The sequence below is a fragment of the Eretmochelys imbricata genome, chromosome 9, assembly GCF_965152235.1.
Source record: "Eretmochelys imbricata isolate rEreImb1 chromosome 9, rEreImb1.hap1, whole genome shotgun sequence".
Lineage (NCBI taxonomy): Eukaryota > Metazoa > Chordata > Testudines > Cheloniidae > Eretmochelys > Eretmochelys imbricata.
Genome location: NC_135580.1, coordinates 50,746,663 through 50,760,640, shown reverse-complemented (window position 1 = coordinate 50,760,640; position 13,978 = coordinate 50,746,663). Strand labels below are relative to the sequence as shown.

Genomic DNA, 13,978 nt, shown 5'->3' with positions numbered 1-13,978 from the left:
CCAGCTGTCCCCAGGACACAGAGCCCTGTGCCCTGCCACTGACACACCCTGCAGCTCCCAGCGCTGAGGGCAGCCCCGATCCTCACGGTACACGTGCAGCATCACCGCGATAGCTCTGCCAACCTGCTCCAACTGCTCCCTCCTCCGTTCAGTACAGCTCCTGCTAGCACGGCGACCGCAGCTCGGGGGCATGCAGAGAAATGCTGCAGTTCAGATCTGTGCAACACAACGCAGAAAATGACACATTCTCTTAGTCATTCTTCGTGGCTGCTTCTCATGGCAGCAGCCTGACTGTGCCATTTTCAGCGGCAATTGCCAGCTCCCGGGGGCAGAGTTAAGGTTGTGCTGGGGTCGGGGGGGGTGATGTTCCTTAACCCTGTGTGGCCTGGTTTGCATAGCTGAGCTCATCATTCTGGAAGGGCATGAGGCACCACTGGGCAACCTTCGCTCAGGAGCAAAGTTTTGCAGGCCGTTAATTAGCAGCACAGCCCATGCGATCAAATCTGCATGTGGAGCTGCTCAGCATTTCTGTTAGAACATCCCGAAAGTGAAGTTCTTCTCACTCAGCTGCCAGGATTTAAAATCTCGTGCGTAAGGCAGGACCCTGGAATTCTGATGAGTTTGACACTACCTTAACCAAAGGAAAATGGTTTTGCCATTTCCCAAGGCTCTGAGAGTACGAAAATGTACCAAAACTACTCTGAAACCTGTTAAAAAAAGATGAAATTTGGGAGGGGGTTGCTCTAAATGGGAGAAGTTAATTGAGATCTGGGAGAGAGACATTCAAAGTAGTCCAATGTTCATACACAAGCAACAAAAAACACTAGTTTAAATTCTGGAAGTACAATAGCATAATGCCATTGACTGTCCAGCCTTTCCCACCTTGGGGAATGCAGATGCACAAGTAGCTGAGATACGGGGCTCATGCTTCGTTAGCTACACCCTCAGCTGGAGTAAAAGGCATAGCTCTACCCCCTTCTCTCCCTCCCCTCCGAACATCCAGTTCCTACAGCCTGACACCCTGGAGCTGTTCTCCTAGGCACATGGCCCTGCCCCCTCCCTGTTTAAATCTGTGATCTCTGGCTTGGCGCTGATCGCTAGCTCTGGAGTGGATCCTGCGGGTGGGGTTCGCTGTGATTGTGCTGCGGGGCGACTGGCTCATCGAGAGTGGTTTTCTTTCCAGGAGCTTTGAAAATAACTGGAACATTTACAAGCTCCTGGCACATCAGAAGACAGCCCATGAAAAGGTAAGTTACGGGGGAGAAGGTGCAGAGAGTGCTTGGGCTCTTGGGTCTAATCTAGCATGCACTGCGAGCTTACCATCCCTGGTGCCCCAGGTGTGGCAGCATGCCCTCCCACAGTGACAGGGCTGATCCAGAGAATTTGTGGTCACAGTGATCTCTGGAGTCTCAAATCCAAGGATCATGGAGCAGAGTGCCTCTGGTGCCATTCGGCTGATGTGGCTGGGGGTCACCTGGGCTGGGGCTGGCGGGTGTGTGGTGAGGAAGTGCCACAGTGCCCTGGCACACGTGTGCTCCCCCTGCTGTGGCTGTCTGTGCCGACTGGGGCTGTTTGTTTCCCTGCCGGCAGACTCACTTCAGCCTGGTGATTCTGAATGTCGGTGCCCCGGCGGCCGGCATGAACGCAGCTGTCAGGTCGGCAGTGCGCATCGGGATCTCCCAGGGGCACATGGTCTACGTGGCAAATGATGGCTTTGAAGGCTTGTCGAAGGGGCAGGTACACATCTCCAGTTTGACTGGCGGGGGGGGCAGCTGGGGGCAGACATCAGCATGTGCCTCTGGGGAACCTACTCGGGTGGCTTCATATTAACACCCCTGGTGAATATTTGCCACGTCACCAAGACGTCAGTAAGCTGGCCCCGTCCAGTGAGATCGGCAGGCCGAGCAGCCAAATTCCATCCGCATGCGCCCCCTCCAAAACGTACCATCATCTCACTGCCCAGAGCCGGGGGATTTGCTGAGGGGGTCTCAGGCTTCCCAGCCAGGCTAGGAGCGAATAGGAAAAGGCCAGACTGTCGTCGGCGTGAACCAAAACATTGCTCCTTGCAGATCCGCCAGGTGGGCTGGCATGACGTAGCAGGCTGGCTGGGACGCGGCGGGTCCATGCTGGGCACGAAGCGGTAAGTGCCACGGGCGGGCTGGGTGAATCCTCACTGTGCTCAGCAGCAAGCACTGCTCGAAGTGTCAGGGCAGGAGCAGAGAGACAGGGGCCAAGCGCAAGTTTCTGAAACTCCGTGACCCACTGAGGCAGGGCTAGCCTCACACGTACTCTGAGCAAATGTCCGTTAATCTCCTTGAAGCAAAACCCGTGTCTAGAACTGATCTGCCTGCTGCAAAATGCTGCATATCCCCAGAGCAGAACCATTGCCAGCTCAAGCCTGGGGTCGCCCCACGGCAGCCTAGGAGTCATTCCAGGGGTCACTGGAGTCAACATCTCCCATTGCTGTTGAGGGGAGAGAAGGCTCGGTGTGAAAAGGAAACTTCCCCAAAATGGGAGGGGGGAGCAACTGGCCTCTTGGGATCCTGCTGCAGGGTGCGTCCCTTTAATCCAGCTGTGAATTCATAGGGTAACTGCAGGCACCTGTGTGGAACGAGAATAAACTCTGCTTGCTCAGGCCGCCTGTGTTGTCCATCGCTTTTGCACAAGGTGCATCTAGTGTGACCTCCCATATAACACAGCCCAGAGATCGTCACTCAGTGGTACCTGCTTCAAGCCCACATCTTATTTCCAGACAAGTTCCTCACCTTATCCTTGCTCTGTTCATCCTGAACAGAACATAAGAACAGCCATACTGGGTCAGACCAATGGTCCATCTAGCTTAGTGTCCTGTCTTCCGTCAGTGGCCAATGCCAGGTGCGCCAGAGGGAATGAACAGAACAGGTAATCATCAAGTGATCCACCCCCTGTCGCCCATTCCCAGTTTCTGGCAAACAGAGACTAGGACGCCATCCCTGTCCGTCCTGGCTAATAGCCATTAAGCACTAATGACTGGGTGGCAGGGAGGGAATTCTCTTGCCATCCAGTCAGGGCTGAGATTTCAGGTGACAGTCCCTTGATGAAGCAGGTTCCTTCTCACTAGTGTGTGTTCTTCCTTGGGTGTGGCCAGCCCAGCCCCCAGCTGTAAAACCACAGTGGTGTGCAGGGGACGTTCTGCACTCAGCCACCTCCTTGTTTCGCTTTCCAGAACTCTTCCGAAGACCTGCATGGAAAAGATCGTGGAGAACGTGCGGAAATTCAACATCCACGGACTCCTTGTTGTTGGAGGCTTTGAGGTGGGTTGAGGCTGCCCCCTTCGACAGTCTGTTGGGCAAGGGGGCTAGTGAATTATTTTGTATGACAGCAGAACCTCAGAGTTACGGACCCCTTGGGAAAGGAGCTCTGAACAGTGTCTTCACCTCCTACCTGTAAGCGACTGCCCCGCACATGGGGGTGGGGACAGGCAGCTGGGTCTAGCCCCCTGGCTACAAGGATGATGAGTGAGGCACCATGGGCACCGTGGTATCAGTGAGCGTGCAGTGCAGGCTGTGGCCCTTTAAAACTGAGATGATCCTCCAGAGTCCAGTGTGCCAGCAGTCGCTTAGGCTCTGACTCCAGCAGCTCGCACTCCAGGCCAGGCTCTGGCCACAAGAGCAGCAGCTCCCGCCCCAGCACCGACAGCTTCCTTGTAGCATCAGCAGCTTGGGCTCAGACTGAGCTTGCAAGCTTGTCCCCCTCCCGACTAAGGGGAGGGGATGAAACCAGCGCCAGTGGCTTACAGGAAAGGGGCACAGACCCCAGCATTGCTCCTGCTCTGCCAGCTCGGGCTGCCAGCAGAGGCTCACTGCTGTGCCTGCCAACCTCAGCATCTTCACCGCCTAGCTGTAAATGGCTACCCATGCATGGGGTGAGGGTGGGAACAAGCAGCCCAGATGTGCTTACCTTTAAGGTGCAATACAGGCACAGTACAGTATTTGCCTTTTGTTTGTTTGTTTTGTTTGTTTCACTGCTGCCTGATCACATTCTTCTGGTTCCACCTGGTGTCTGGTTGACCACTCAGTCTGTAACTCTGGTGTTTGGGTCTTTGAGGTTCTACAGTACTTGTATTCCATCTGAGATCAGGGTCCCGCTGCTAGGCACTAGACATGCTGGTGGTAGGAGGCAGTCCCCACCTCAAAGAGCTTATAGTTCTCAACAGACCAGGCAAAGGGTGTTCCAGCCCCATGTTGCAGATGGAGAACTGAGGCCCAGATGGATGAAGCACCTTGGTCAAGTCACATGGGCAGTCTGTGGCAGAGCTGGGACTAGAACCTGGATCTCCTGAGTGCCAGCCTCGTGCTCTAGCCACAAGCCCGTTTTTCTGTGACATTGTGTGTATCCCAAACTGCAAAATGTGGGTGCTCACTATGGGCCTGGACACACTATGCAGGCGCTGCCTGGGTACACCCCAGCCCCGCGCTGTGAGGTAGGGACTACAGCTATCCTGCTTGGGGTCAGAAGATCACAAAAGGCTGAAGCCGTTCAAGCTGGATGTAGCGGGCACTTAGCAAAGTGCACCCGATGTGAGGCGAGACACAGGCCCTGGGGTCTGCTGGGCGCTGTTGTAACCTGGCTTCAGACACCCCCTCTTGACAGGCTCCACCAGCTCCTGCTCCAGGCCACTGCATGCAGGATGTTTCTCTCCTCCTCAGGGAGCCCACGAGCCTCCTTTCTAAACCAACTGGGGTAAAGCTCTGCCCCTATGCTCTGTGCCTGGAGTCTGGGTATGAGTCATGGCAGCAATCACTGCTCCTGTCAGTCATACATAAGAATAGCACTGACATGCTCTTCAGCTCTGCAGCTGATGGAGCCCCACAACCTCCATGTGAGGCAGGTATGTGTTATTAACCTGGCCCTGTCCTGGCCCCTGCTTCTGGGCAGGCTCCAGCCACCTTCTCTGGCTCTGGTCTCTCAGGCTGAGACTCTGATGCCACATCTAAGGAATGGGCCCCTGCGGACCAGCTGTCCTGAGCCCCCAGGACCAGTGCTGGCTCCCCAAGACAGCCCAGTCACTCAAGGACACCCTCCCCAGAGCTCCACCCCAGTGGACACTCGGGTTTATAGTTTAACCCTTCATGCTACTTGCTTCAATTGTCACATGTCCCTGGAGACTTCGCAGAGGAATTTCTAAACCAATCACACTTTACTGATAGACAAAGCACAAGAGATACACAGATGTAGGCAAGCAAAGAAAGCCCTGTACGCCACTTCCTCCCTCAGGGTCCTCCCAACTCTGAGCATTCCTTGGATTTTGGTCCGTGCCTTCTGGGGTCCCAGGTCCCCCCTCTGGGACCCCTCTCCTCTAGCTCAGTCTTCTCTTCCTGAACATGGCATTTCCTCTGACTCCTGAAACCAGCTCCCTTTATCTTGTTGCTCTCTAGCCACCAGGAGGTCCCCCTTCGCTCAGCAAGTATATTCCTTTTTAACAGCAACTTGTAACAGTCCTTGTCTTTGTTCCTTCGTTTCTGCTGGGGATTTTCCATTGCTTCAACCCCAGCTCCTGCAGCCATCCTGGAGAACTGGTGTCTCCTCTGCTGCAGCCATCCTTTGTTCGTGGGTGGTTCCCCCTGAATGGAAGGTTAATGACTCTTCATTGTTCTTGTCACAGCCAGGCCGGGTGGAAAGTGACAGACCCGATTAGCCGATGGCTGATTCAACATACGCTGAGGGATAGTTATACAGAGAGTTCATAAAATCAGCTATACGCTGACAGATTCCCCAAGCCACTGCAGCTGCATTTTACGGAAGGGATGTTGAGTGATCTTCCCAAAGGCCTACAGAGCTGGTGGTAGCACTGGGTTGAGTAGTTGGCAGGCTCAACTGGGAAAGCCAGTGGCTGAGCTCGACACTATTTATTATTATTATTTATTACTGATATTGTGGTAGTGCCTAAGATCCCCAGCCATGGCCCATGACCCCGCTGCGCTAGGTGCTGTACACAGAGAACAAAGAGACAATCCATGTCCCAAAGGCCTTACCCTGCGGAACGCTGAAGCAGGCAGTTGGGGAGCTCCTGTGGCTGCTGTATGCGCATTGCTGCTTTGAGGGGTAGGTAGGAGATCTGAGTCTCTGCTAACCCCCAGCACCTTTGTGAGCATCTCAATTCACCGAGCATCAAACCGGCCTTGCCCGGGGGTGCAGCTCTTGGGTAGACCCCAGCTGTGAAGGTGGGGGTGGGTTATCGTCTCTGCTGAGTTGTTACGTTTCCACTGCTGCTGCCCCCTGCAGGCGTACGAGGGGGTGCTGCAGCTGGTCGAGGCCCGAGGGCAGTACGAGGAGCTCTGCATTGTCATGTGCGTGATCCCGGCCACCATCAGTAACAACGTGCCCGGGACCGACTTCAGCCTTGGCTGCGACACGGCCGTCAATGCTGCCATGGAGGTGAGGCAAGCCCAGAATCAGGGGATGGGGGGAGACATGGCAGCAAGTTCCTTGCAAGGTGAGCAGGAGACTTGCCACTGCTGGGAGATGCGTTCCCATCGCAGGCCCAGATCCGCAAAGGGGTTGGGCGCCGTGATGCTGCGCTTCGCAGTGCCTCGCTTGTGGTTACCTAGATCAGTGGTTTTCAACGTTCGGGCTGGGTCGCGGAATTCAAGGCACTGGGTCGCCTTGCTCAGCACCCAGGGACCCTGGTGGCTGGCCAATAAAAACTAGTAGTCCCTACCTGTTCTGACACTGTGCTGCACCCCGGAAGTGGCCAGCAGCAGGTCCAACTCGTAGACAGGGGGGCCACAGGGCTCCACACGCTGCCCCCGCGGTGCCTGCAGGCGAGAGCCGCGCGGAGCTGTTTGCACGCCTCCGCCTAGGAGCCAGACCTGTTGGTCGCTTCCAGGGTACAGTGTAGTCTGCAGTGCCAGGACGGGTGGGAAGCCTGCCTCTGCACCCCAGCCGCGCCACTGACCAGGAGCTGCCAGAGGTAAGCCCACGCCCCAATCTGCTACCCCAGCCCTGAGCCCCTCCCAAACCCAGAGCCCCTTCCTGCACCCCAAACCCTTCATCCCCGGCCCCACCCCAGAGCCTACACCCCCAGCTCAGAGACCTGATAACCACTGACCTAGATAACCCCGGGACCAGCACTGTGATTTGCAGAGCCCGAGGTTGGCTGCTAGGCTGCTGCTGCTTCCAACATCATTGGGCCAGAGAGGGAGCAAGCATGACTCTGTGGTCCAGTGTGTGCGGCATCCTCCTACAGGGTGAGTCCCAGTGTCCAGTCCCCTTGCTCTAGGCACTCTCGCCCACCCCCTGACAAATTCCACAGTGCAGCTATGAGCCGTCAGCACAAAACCCTGCAGCCCGTTGAACAGGGAAAGGTGCAGAAGAAGGCGGTGCCTTTTGGCTGCCCACCCCGCCCTGCATTTCCAGCATGGGTCACGCACACTGCCCCGTGCTCCCCACTTCCCCTCTGCACACTGTCTGGGGAGATACTCGCTCACCCCCCACACAGAGCGCAGAGACCCACCCCTTGCAGCCCAGGCTCCTGCTGGGGCCAGCCTCGACAGCCTCCTGCACCCCAAAGCAGCCCCTTCCTCCCCCCATCGCTGTGTGGGGCCTTGTCCTCCCTCCCTGCGCTGGCTAGATGCTCTGCTCATCACCTTGCTAAGTCAGCCTGAGGCCTGGCCCTGGAAACCATGCTGGACCTGTCGGCCAGAAAGATCCCACCACAGACAGGCCCAGGCCTGTGTCACCAGGTTTCACGCAGTAAGGGGAGGGACCAAAGGGCAATTCCTCTTCCTCCTCCTGTTCAGCCTGGGCCCTGCAGAGTGCCCTCACCATGCCCCACAGCCTGCCAGACAGCGGGGCCCTCCCCAGAACAAGGCTTGGACCCCAGAGCTGCCCTGACTCTGAGCAGACATCTGCCGGACAGTGGCAGAGCGCTGCCTGGAAGTGGGGGTCAGGGGCCCTGTTCTGATGGGGCGTACATGCAGGTTGGATCGAGCATTCCAGGAGCGCTGTAAGGATTGTGAAGGGCCAAGCAATCCTTGGCTGCCAGGCTGGAGGAGGAGAGCCTGTCTGCTCAGGATAATGGCAGACATGGCTCTGACCCACAGCTGGTTCTCCTTGCCAGCTGTCCGTGACCAAGGAGTGGGGATCCCATACTTGCTCCAATTCTGATTTCCATGCTAATGAGCCCTCTATTCTCTCTCCGGCACAGAGCTGTGACCGCATTAAGCAGTCTGCCTCTGGCACCAAGCGCCGCGTCTTCATTGTGGAGACCATGGGGGGTTACTGCGGCTACCTGTCGACAGTGACCGGCATCGCCGTGGGAGCGGACGCTGCCTATGTCTATGAGGATCCTTTCACCATTCACGACCTGAAGGTGAGCTCACGCTCTGACTCCTGCGGAGATGCGCCCAGCTCTATGCAGAGCGTGTCCTTCCCTTTGGGCGTGACGTGGGCCAGACTGAGATGGGGCCACGCGATACGTACAGGAACAGGAAGAACATGCAGCAGGTGACTTTGCTCCAGTGTTCCCTTAGTGTGTTCGGGGCAGACATAGTACGTGGGACCAACGTAGTACATGTAATTATTTTGCAGTGCCATTAATTAAAGGGAGGAGAGAGAGCGCAGGGTGGTTCCTGGGAGAGAGAGAGCCGTGATATCTGCCTCACTCACTGGACCGAGGAGATCTAAGCATGGGGGTTGCCAGTGGGAATTCGGTGAGGACATCAGCTGTAGATGTGAGGTGGGAGGAAGGGCACGGTGCTGGACATGGGGTTGGGAGGGTCTGATAGGGATCCCTGGGCCCAAGGATAATGAGGTAGCAGAGGAAAACGAATGGCTGCCTTTCATTGCCTCATCAGATCTGAATCTGAGTGCTGGATTCACAAAGACCCTGTGGCAGAGGCTGGTCTGGTAACCTCCCATCGTGAGGATGGCATCACCTCTTGCTACAAGGATAGGCTCCCTGGGTCCCTCTGATGCAGAGGGTGAAGGGTCTCAAGAGCCTGGGCCATCAGGGAGGCGAGGAAATGATTCACCAGAGGCCCTAGCAGTACGGCTCACCTGGGGAGGGAGTGGAATGAGCCCTAGTAACTCCCTTCCCCCAGGCGGTACCCAGGGGCCAGCCAAGGTTCGTTCATGGCTGCATTAGCACAGGGCAGAGGAGATGCTCCCATTGGATCAGCTTCCTCTCCCTGCCAGAGAGCATGTTGCAGCTGTTGTTTGGACTCTGCCGGGAGGAGGAGGAGATGATGTCGATCAGATGAGGGTGTTTCTGGACGGGGGTTGCGCTGTGCCGGAGGTTTGAACGGAGGGAAGGCGAGAGTGGGGCTAAGGGCCTTCTCTAGGGCGGGAAGCCCCTGGCCGGGCAGGTGCTGGGTGGTGGGACAGTGCTGAGTGCTGTACTAACATGCCCCGTGTCTGTCTTGTAGGCCAACGTTGAGCACTTGACTGAGAAGATGAAGACTGACATTCAGAGAGGCCTGGTGCTCCGGTGAGTCAGCCCGGGGCTCTTCTCTGTGGCAACACAGCTCTGCAGGCTGCACTACCGCTGCGAAACTAACCCAGCCTCCACGCTCCAGCCCGCAACCAGACTGCGCGGGGCACCAGCCGGCCGGCCCCCTCGGCACCCCCTGAGCGCCAGGCTGGAGAGCCCACGCAGAGCTGGGAAGGAGGGTGTTCCTGCTTAAATCCTGCTGGGGGAGGGGTTAGTAGTTTTAACCCTTTTCCTGCTGCTGAGGAGAGTACCCCGTGGGATGCACGTTTGGAGCACAGAGGGCTCATGAGTGTGCCGGCTGAAGGACACAGCCCTGACCCTCCAGGCAGCCCAGCTGCTGCCCGTCGAATGGCTACACGCGCACGCAGGAATCGGGGAGGGGCTCTCAAGGGAAGCCAGCACGCTACGCAAGGGTGGAGAACATTGGTCTCGATGCGGCTGCGGTTGAACCGCAAAGAGTTGAAACGAACCAGTTTGAAGAGCTGAGCTTGGGGTTGGGAGTCAGCCCCATCACTGAGCAGCACCCCAAGCGCCGGGCTGGTTTTAGGGGGCTGCGACAGCTTTAGCGATTTGAGGGCCAACAAGAAGCTCTGACCTCCGGCCTTCAGAAGCTTTTATTTCCAAACCCCGCAGGTCAGCTTTAACCCGAATCAGCCTAGTGAAGCCCCCAGTGGTTAGAAACGTGGGCAGGATATACTGGGACGAACCAGCGTGGGAGAAAGCATGTGATGGGGGAGAGGAAACAGGGCTGCAGGAGCGATGGGTGAGACCTGCGGGTGGTAGGGGTCAGCAAGTGAGACGTGGCTGTGCCGTGCGGTGTGGTCAGTGCGGGGACTGTCTCTCCCAGCCTGGCTGAGACCACCCCGGGGAGCTGCCACTATCTAGCGCAGCTGAGCAGTGACTGTTTCACCAGCTCCAGTGCCTGGCGGGTGGAAGCCCGGGGAGAGGTTCCTCAGAGTGGTGCACAGGGAGCTGTCTAAGAACGGGATGAATTAGATGTAGCCTCCAGGAGGGAAAGTTCCCTGACAGGATGATTTCTTCGGCTAGGCAGAGGTGGCAGGCCCATCCCGTGAGATGTTTGAAGCAAGGCTCCACAAAGAGCGGACTAACACACTACCGGGGCAATCCTGCACTGGTAGGGCGAGGGAGGGAGATCTCACTGGGCTCTTCCATCTCTAATGCCTAGGGCTTCGGCCCCGAGCCAGGGCTTGGCACGCAGGGCAGCAGGAGTTTCCTGCGCTGTCTGCTGACCTGCCAAGCTTTGGTAACTGCAGAAGGTTTCAGAGGCAGCCCGGCTGGAGGTGGCGGTGACCAGGTCATGCTGGGATTTGGGATCATAGATTATTGTTCCAGCTCCCTGCTTTGCCCATGGTGCAGCGATCCGTGGGTAGGATCCTCTGCCCCCCAGCATGGCCTTCTGAATCGCGGGAGGCAGCCCCGCTAACGTGCTCTCCTTTGCTTTCTCCCAAGCAACGAGAAGTGCCATGAACATTACACCACTGAGTTTCTCTACAACCTGTACTCGTCCGAGGGCAGAGGGATCTTCGACTGCAGGATCAACGTCCTGGGACACCTCCAGCAGGTAGGCGGCAGCCGCGCCGGCTAGGCTGGGAACTTTCCTGGCAGGCGGCTATGGCCAGAGACGGGCTCCCGTTCAGCTCAGGAGGAGAGGCTGGGGCCTAGTCGCCTCTAGACCCTGCCTCCCCTTTGCTTTCACTGTCTTCCTGTGCTCATGGCAGTGCGGAGGCCTCCGCATGCTTAGCCAGTCGGAGTGTCGCTCTGCAGGCCGCACCCCCCCCGAAAGCGCAGCACACGCCGTGCAGGAGCTGCCTGGGCTGTATGCTCTGTGTACGGCCCAGAGGCGGGTGGCCATTTCCAGGGCACCCACTTCCCGTGTTCCACAGTGATGTGTAGATGCCCCTTCCCCCCCCCTTCCTGCCTGGTGCCACCCGCAGCAGCTGTGCAGCAGCCTTCCTTTGTTCCTGGCTTCATTCCATGCCCCATGGGGCCACCCGTCTCCGTTTACAGGGCGGAGCTCCGACCCCCTTTGACCGTAACTATGGCACCAAGCTGGGGGTGAAGGCCATGCTGTGGATGTCAGAGAAGCTGCAGCAGGCTTATCGCAAGGGTAGGTCGAGCGTTGCGGCGAGGGGAGGCCTTGTCTGGCACAGGGAACATGGGCGAGGACGCAGCGCTTGCCCTGGGCTCACAGAACACTCTGCCTGCCGAGGCATTGACACTGAGCCCCTGGGGTCCATTGGGCAGGCTTCTCCCCCACCCCGGGTGAGTGTCCAGCGGCTGAGCCAGGCTGGTAACTCTGGCCCCACCAGCCCTGGTGATCCGCGGGACACGCTCAGCATGGGGAAGTGTCCGTGCAATTTGCCAGCCCGCCCCAGCCGTGGCCTGCAGAAATAGCCTCTAGAGGTGAAAGGGGAGCAGAGGCCCCACAGGTCAGTCAGTCCTGGCCTGAAGTGGCTTGTTACGAGGTAGCCCCTGCTGATGGTGCAGCGAGCTGGCCCCTGCATTCCGGAAGCCCCTTGCTGAGGCCGAGGTCTATTGCTGGTTAAACAGCACTCTGCGGGGGACCTGCGTGGCTATGTCCATGTTGCTGCTAATGCCCCGCCTGTGGTCCCGCAGGGCGCGTCTTTGCCAACTCAGCAGACTCAGCCTGTGTGATCGGGCTCAGGAAGAAGACGGTGGCCTTCAGCCCCGTGATGGAGCTCAAGAAAGTCACCGACTTTGAGTGAGTACCGGGCTGGTAGCAAGGGGGGCTACCTTTTCCCAGTGTGCCTTCCTGCTCGGGAGCCAGGGCCTCTGCCAGCCAAGCCATCAGAGATGCGCCTCTCACGCACTGGCGGCAGGGGTTGGCCTGATGCAGTCATGGGCCAGGACGGCAGTGCTCCCAGCGTCTCGGACAGAACTGGTGGGAGATGCCACAGCTCAAGAGCAGAACTCACTTTCCCCTTTCAGCCTGGTTTGATCTCCCCTGTCTGACTCCCCCAGAAAACCTGCCTTCCACCCACCAGGCTCCTGGTGCATTTCAAAGCCTGGGGTTACCGGGGTTTCCAAGACCTAGCCAGTTCCCCTTTGAAAAGCTGTCTGTTCCACTGCGGGGAAAGCGCATCTTGCAGGCTGGAAACGCTGGATGTGGGGGATTCGTCCAGCTGCTGGGAGCACGAATCTCTGGGTAGACCCTTTGCTGCTGCAAGCAGGCTCGGTGCGGTGCTGATCTCTGTCCCTCTCCCCCACAGGCACAGGCTGCCGCAGGAACAGTGGTGGCTCAATCTGCGCCTGATGCTGAAGATGTTGGCCAACTACCAGATCAGCCTGACTGAGTACATCTCCGGCAAGATGGAGCACGTCACCCGGCGCACCCTCAGCATCGAGAAGGGGTTCTAGCACCGCCCCGCAGCTGCAGGGACGCTGTAGTGCCCCATCCCCCGTGTCTCTATTGACTCCCCACACAGTATTAGCTGAACCCCGGTCCCCAGTGGCAGGAGAGGGGCTACCAGGTGCTCGTGCTGGGCGCACTGGCTAGCAGTGACTCCCAGGATCTCCTGCCTTCTGGGGATTTCAACCAGCCCCCGAGATTAGTTGACACTACTCTCTCCCACCTGGCCTGCAGAGCGGGTCTGTGGTCTGCCTCTCCCCTGCAGGGTCTGGGCTACAGGGTCCCAGGCCTACCAATGGTTCGGTGATCAGTGGTTTGGGTGCCTGGCTAGAGCCACCTTACAGGGGCCTGATTCTCAGCAAGCTCTGTGCACAGACCCACAAAGATATTGAGATGCCTAATTCTCATGGCTTTCAGAGGGACGTAGGTGTCTAAAGACCCTTCAGGGTCTGGGCCCAAGCCAGGCCCCTGTAAGGCTCTCCCAGTGGGCTCGTTCCGTTTGAAGAGGTTGGCCCAGGAGGCTGGTGTCTGGGGGAGGAGCACATTCACATGCAGTCCGCACAGGGCAGCTCCTTTAGCTCACACTGAGATTTTATTCCCATTATTTAATGTCTTCAGTGTCTGATGAATTCTTCAAAGGTGTTAGCGTCATCTGCAATGAACTGGAAGGGACCAGGGATGAGTGTCAGCTCCCCACAGGCACTTCCCAGTGGTTTTCTCTCACCATTGCGTAGGCACCCAATAAAGTCTCCTTCTGTTCTTCCCGACCTGGAAGACGTGTGTCACCTGCATGTTCCCGCTCGCCTCCTCTGTTGGGACACTTGCCAAATTGCATTTCTTCCTGGCAGCTGGAGTCTTCCCTGGGCGCTGAGCACCAACCCAGCCCAGCTGTGTGCTGCGCAGTGAGCGCCCAGGAGACGCTGTTTCGCACGAGTGCTTGGCTCCTGTTGCTCTCCTGCGCAGGCTCCTAGCACGGCCGAGGCGCCAAGCTCCCTTCCCTGCCCTTGCCGATGTTCCTCGTGAGTCACCATGTCCAATGCACGCTGTGGGGTAGTCACACGTCTGTAACCAAACCTTCGCTGGCTGTGCTGTGTCCCAGTGTTCTCTGTGGCGCT

At 57.8% G+C, this 13,978-nt stretch overlaps 1 protein-coding gene across 2 annotated transcripts in view; it reads left to right on the top strand.

The window, feature by feature from the left end:
• Positions 1 to 13,630, top strand: part of PFKL (phosphofructokinase, liver type) — a 35,774-nt gene extending 22,144 nt beyond the window's left edge. For both annotated transcript variants that reach the window (XM_077826257.1, XM_077826258.1), the window contains exons 12-22: positions 1,184 to 1,247; positions 1,591 to 1,737; positions 2,070 to 2,140; positions 3,206 to 3,293; positions 6,265 to 6,417; positions 8,189 to 8,353; positions 9,408 to 9,469; positions 10,943 to 11,054; positions 11,501 to 11,600; positions 12,110 to 12,215; positions 12,724 to 13,630. In XM_077826257.1, coding sequence (XP_077682383.1) covers positions 1,184 to 1,247; positions 1,591 to 1,737; positions 2,070 to 2,140; positions 3,206 to 3,293; positions 6,265 to 6,417; positions 8,189 to 8,353; positions 9,408 to 9,469; positions 10,943 to 11,054; positions 11,501 to 11,600; positions 12,110 to 12,215; positions 12,724 to 12,871 — 1,216 coding nt within the window. In that variant the 3' untranslated portion in view covers positions 12,872 to 13,630. The remainder of the gene's footprint in view (positions 1 to 1,183; positions 1,248 to 1,590; positions 1,738 to 2,069; positions 2,141 to 3,205; positions 3,294 to 6,264; positions 6,418 to 8,188; positions 8,354 to 9,407; positions 9,470 to 10,942; positions 11,055 to 11,500; positions 11,601 to 12,109; positions 12,216 to 12,723) is intronic.
• Positions 13,631 to 13,978: the final 348 nt, after the last annotated feature.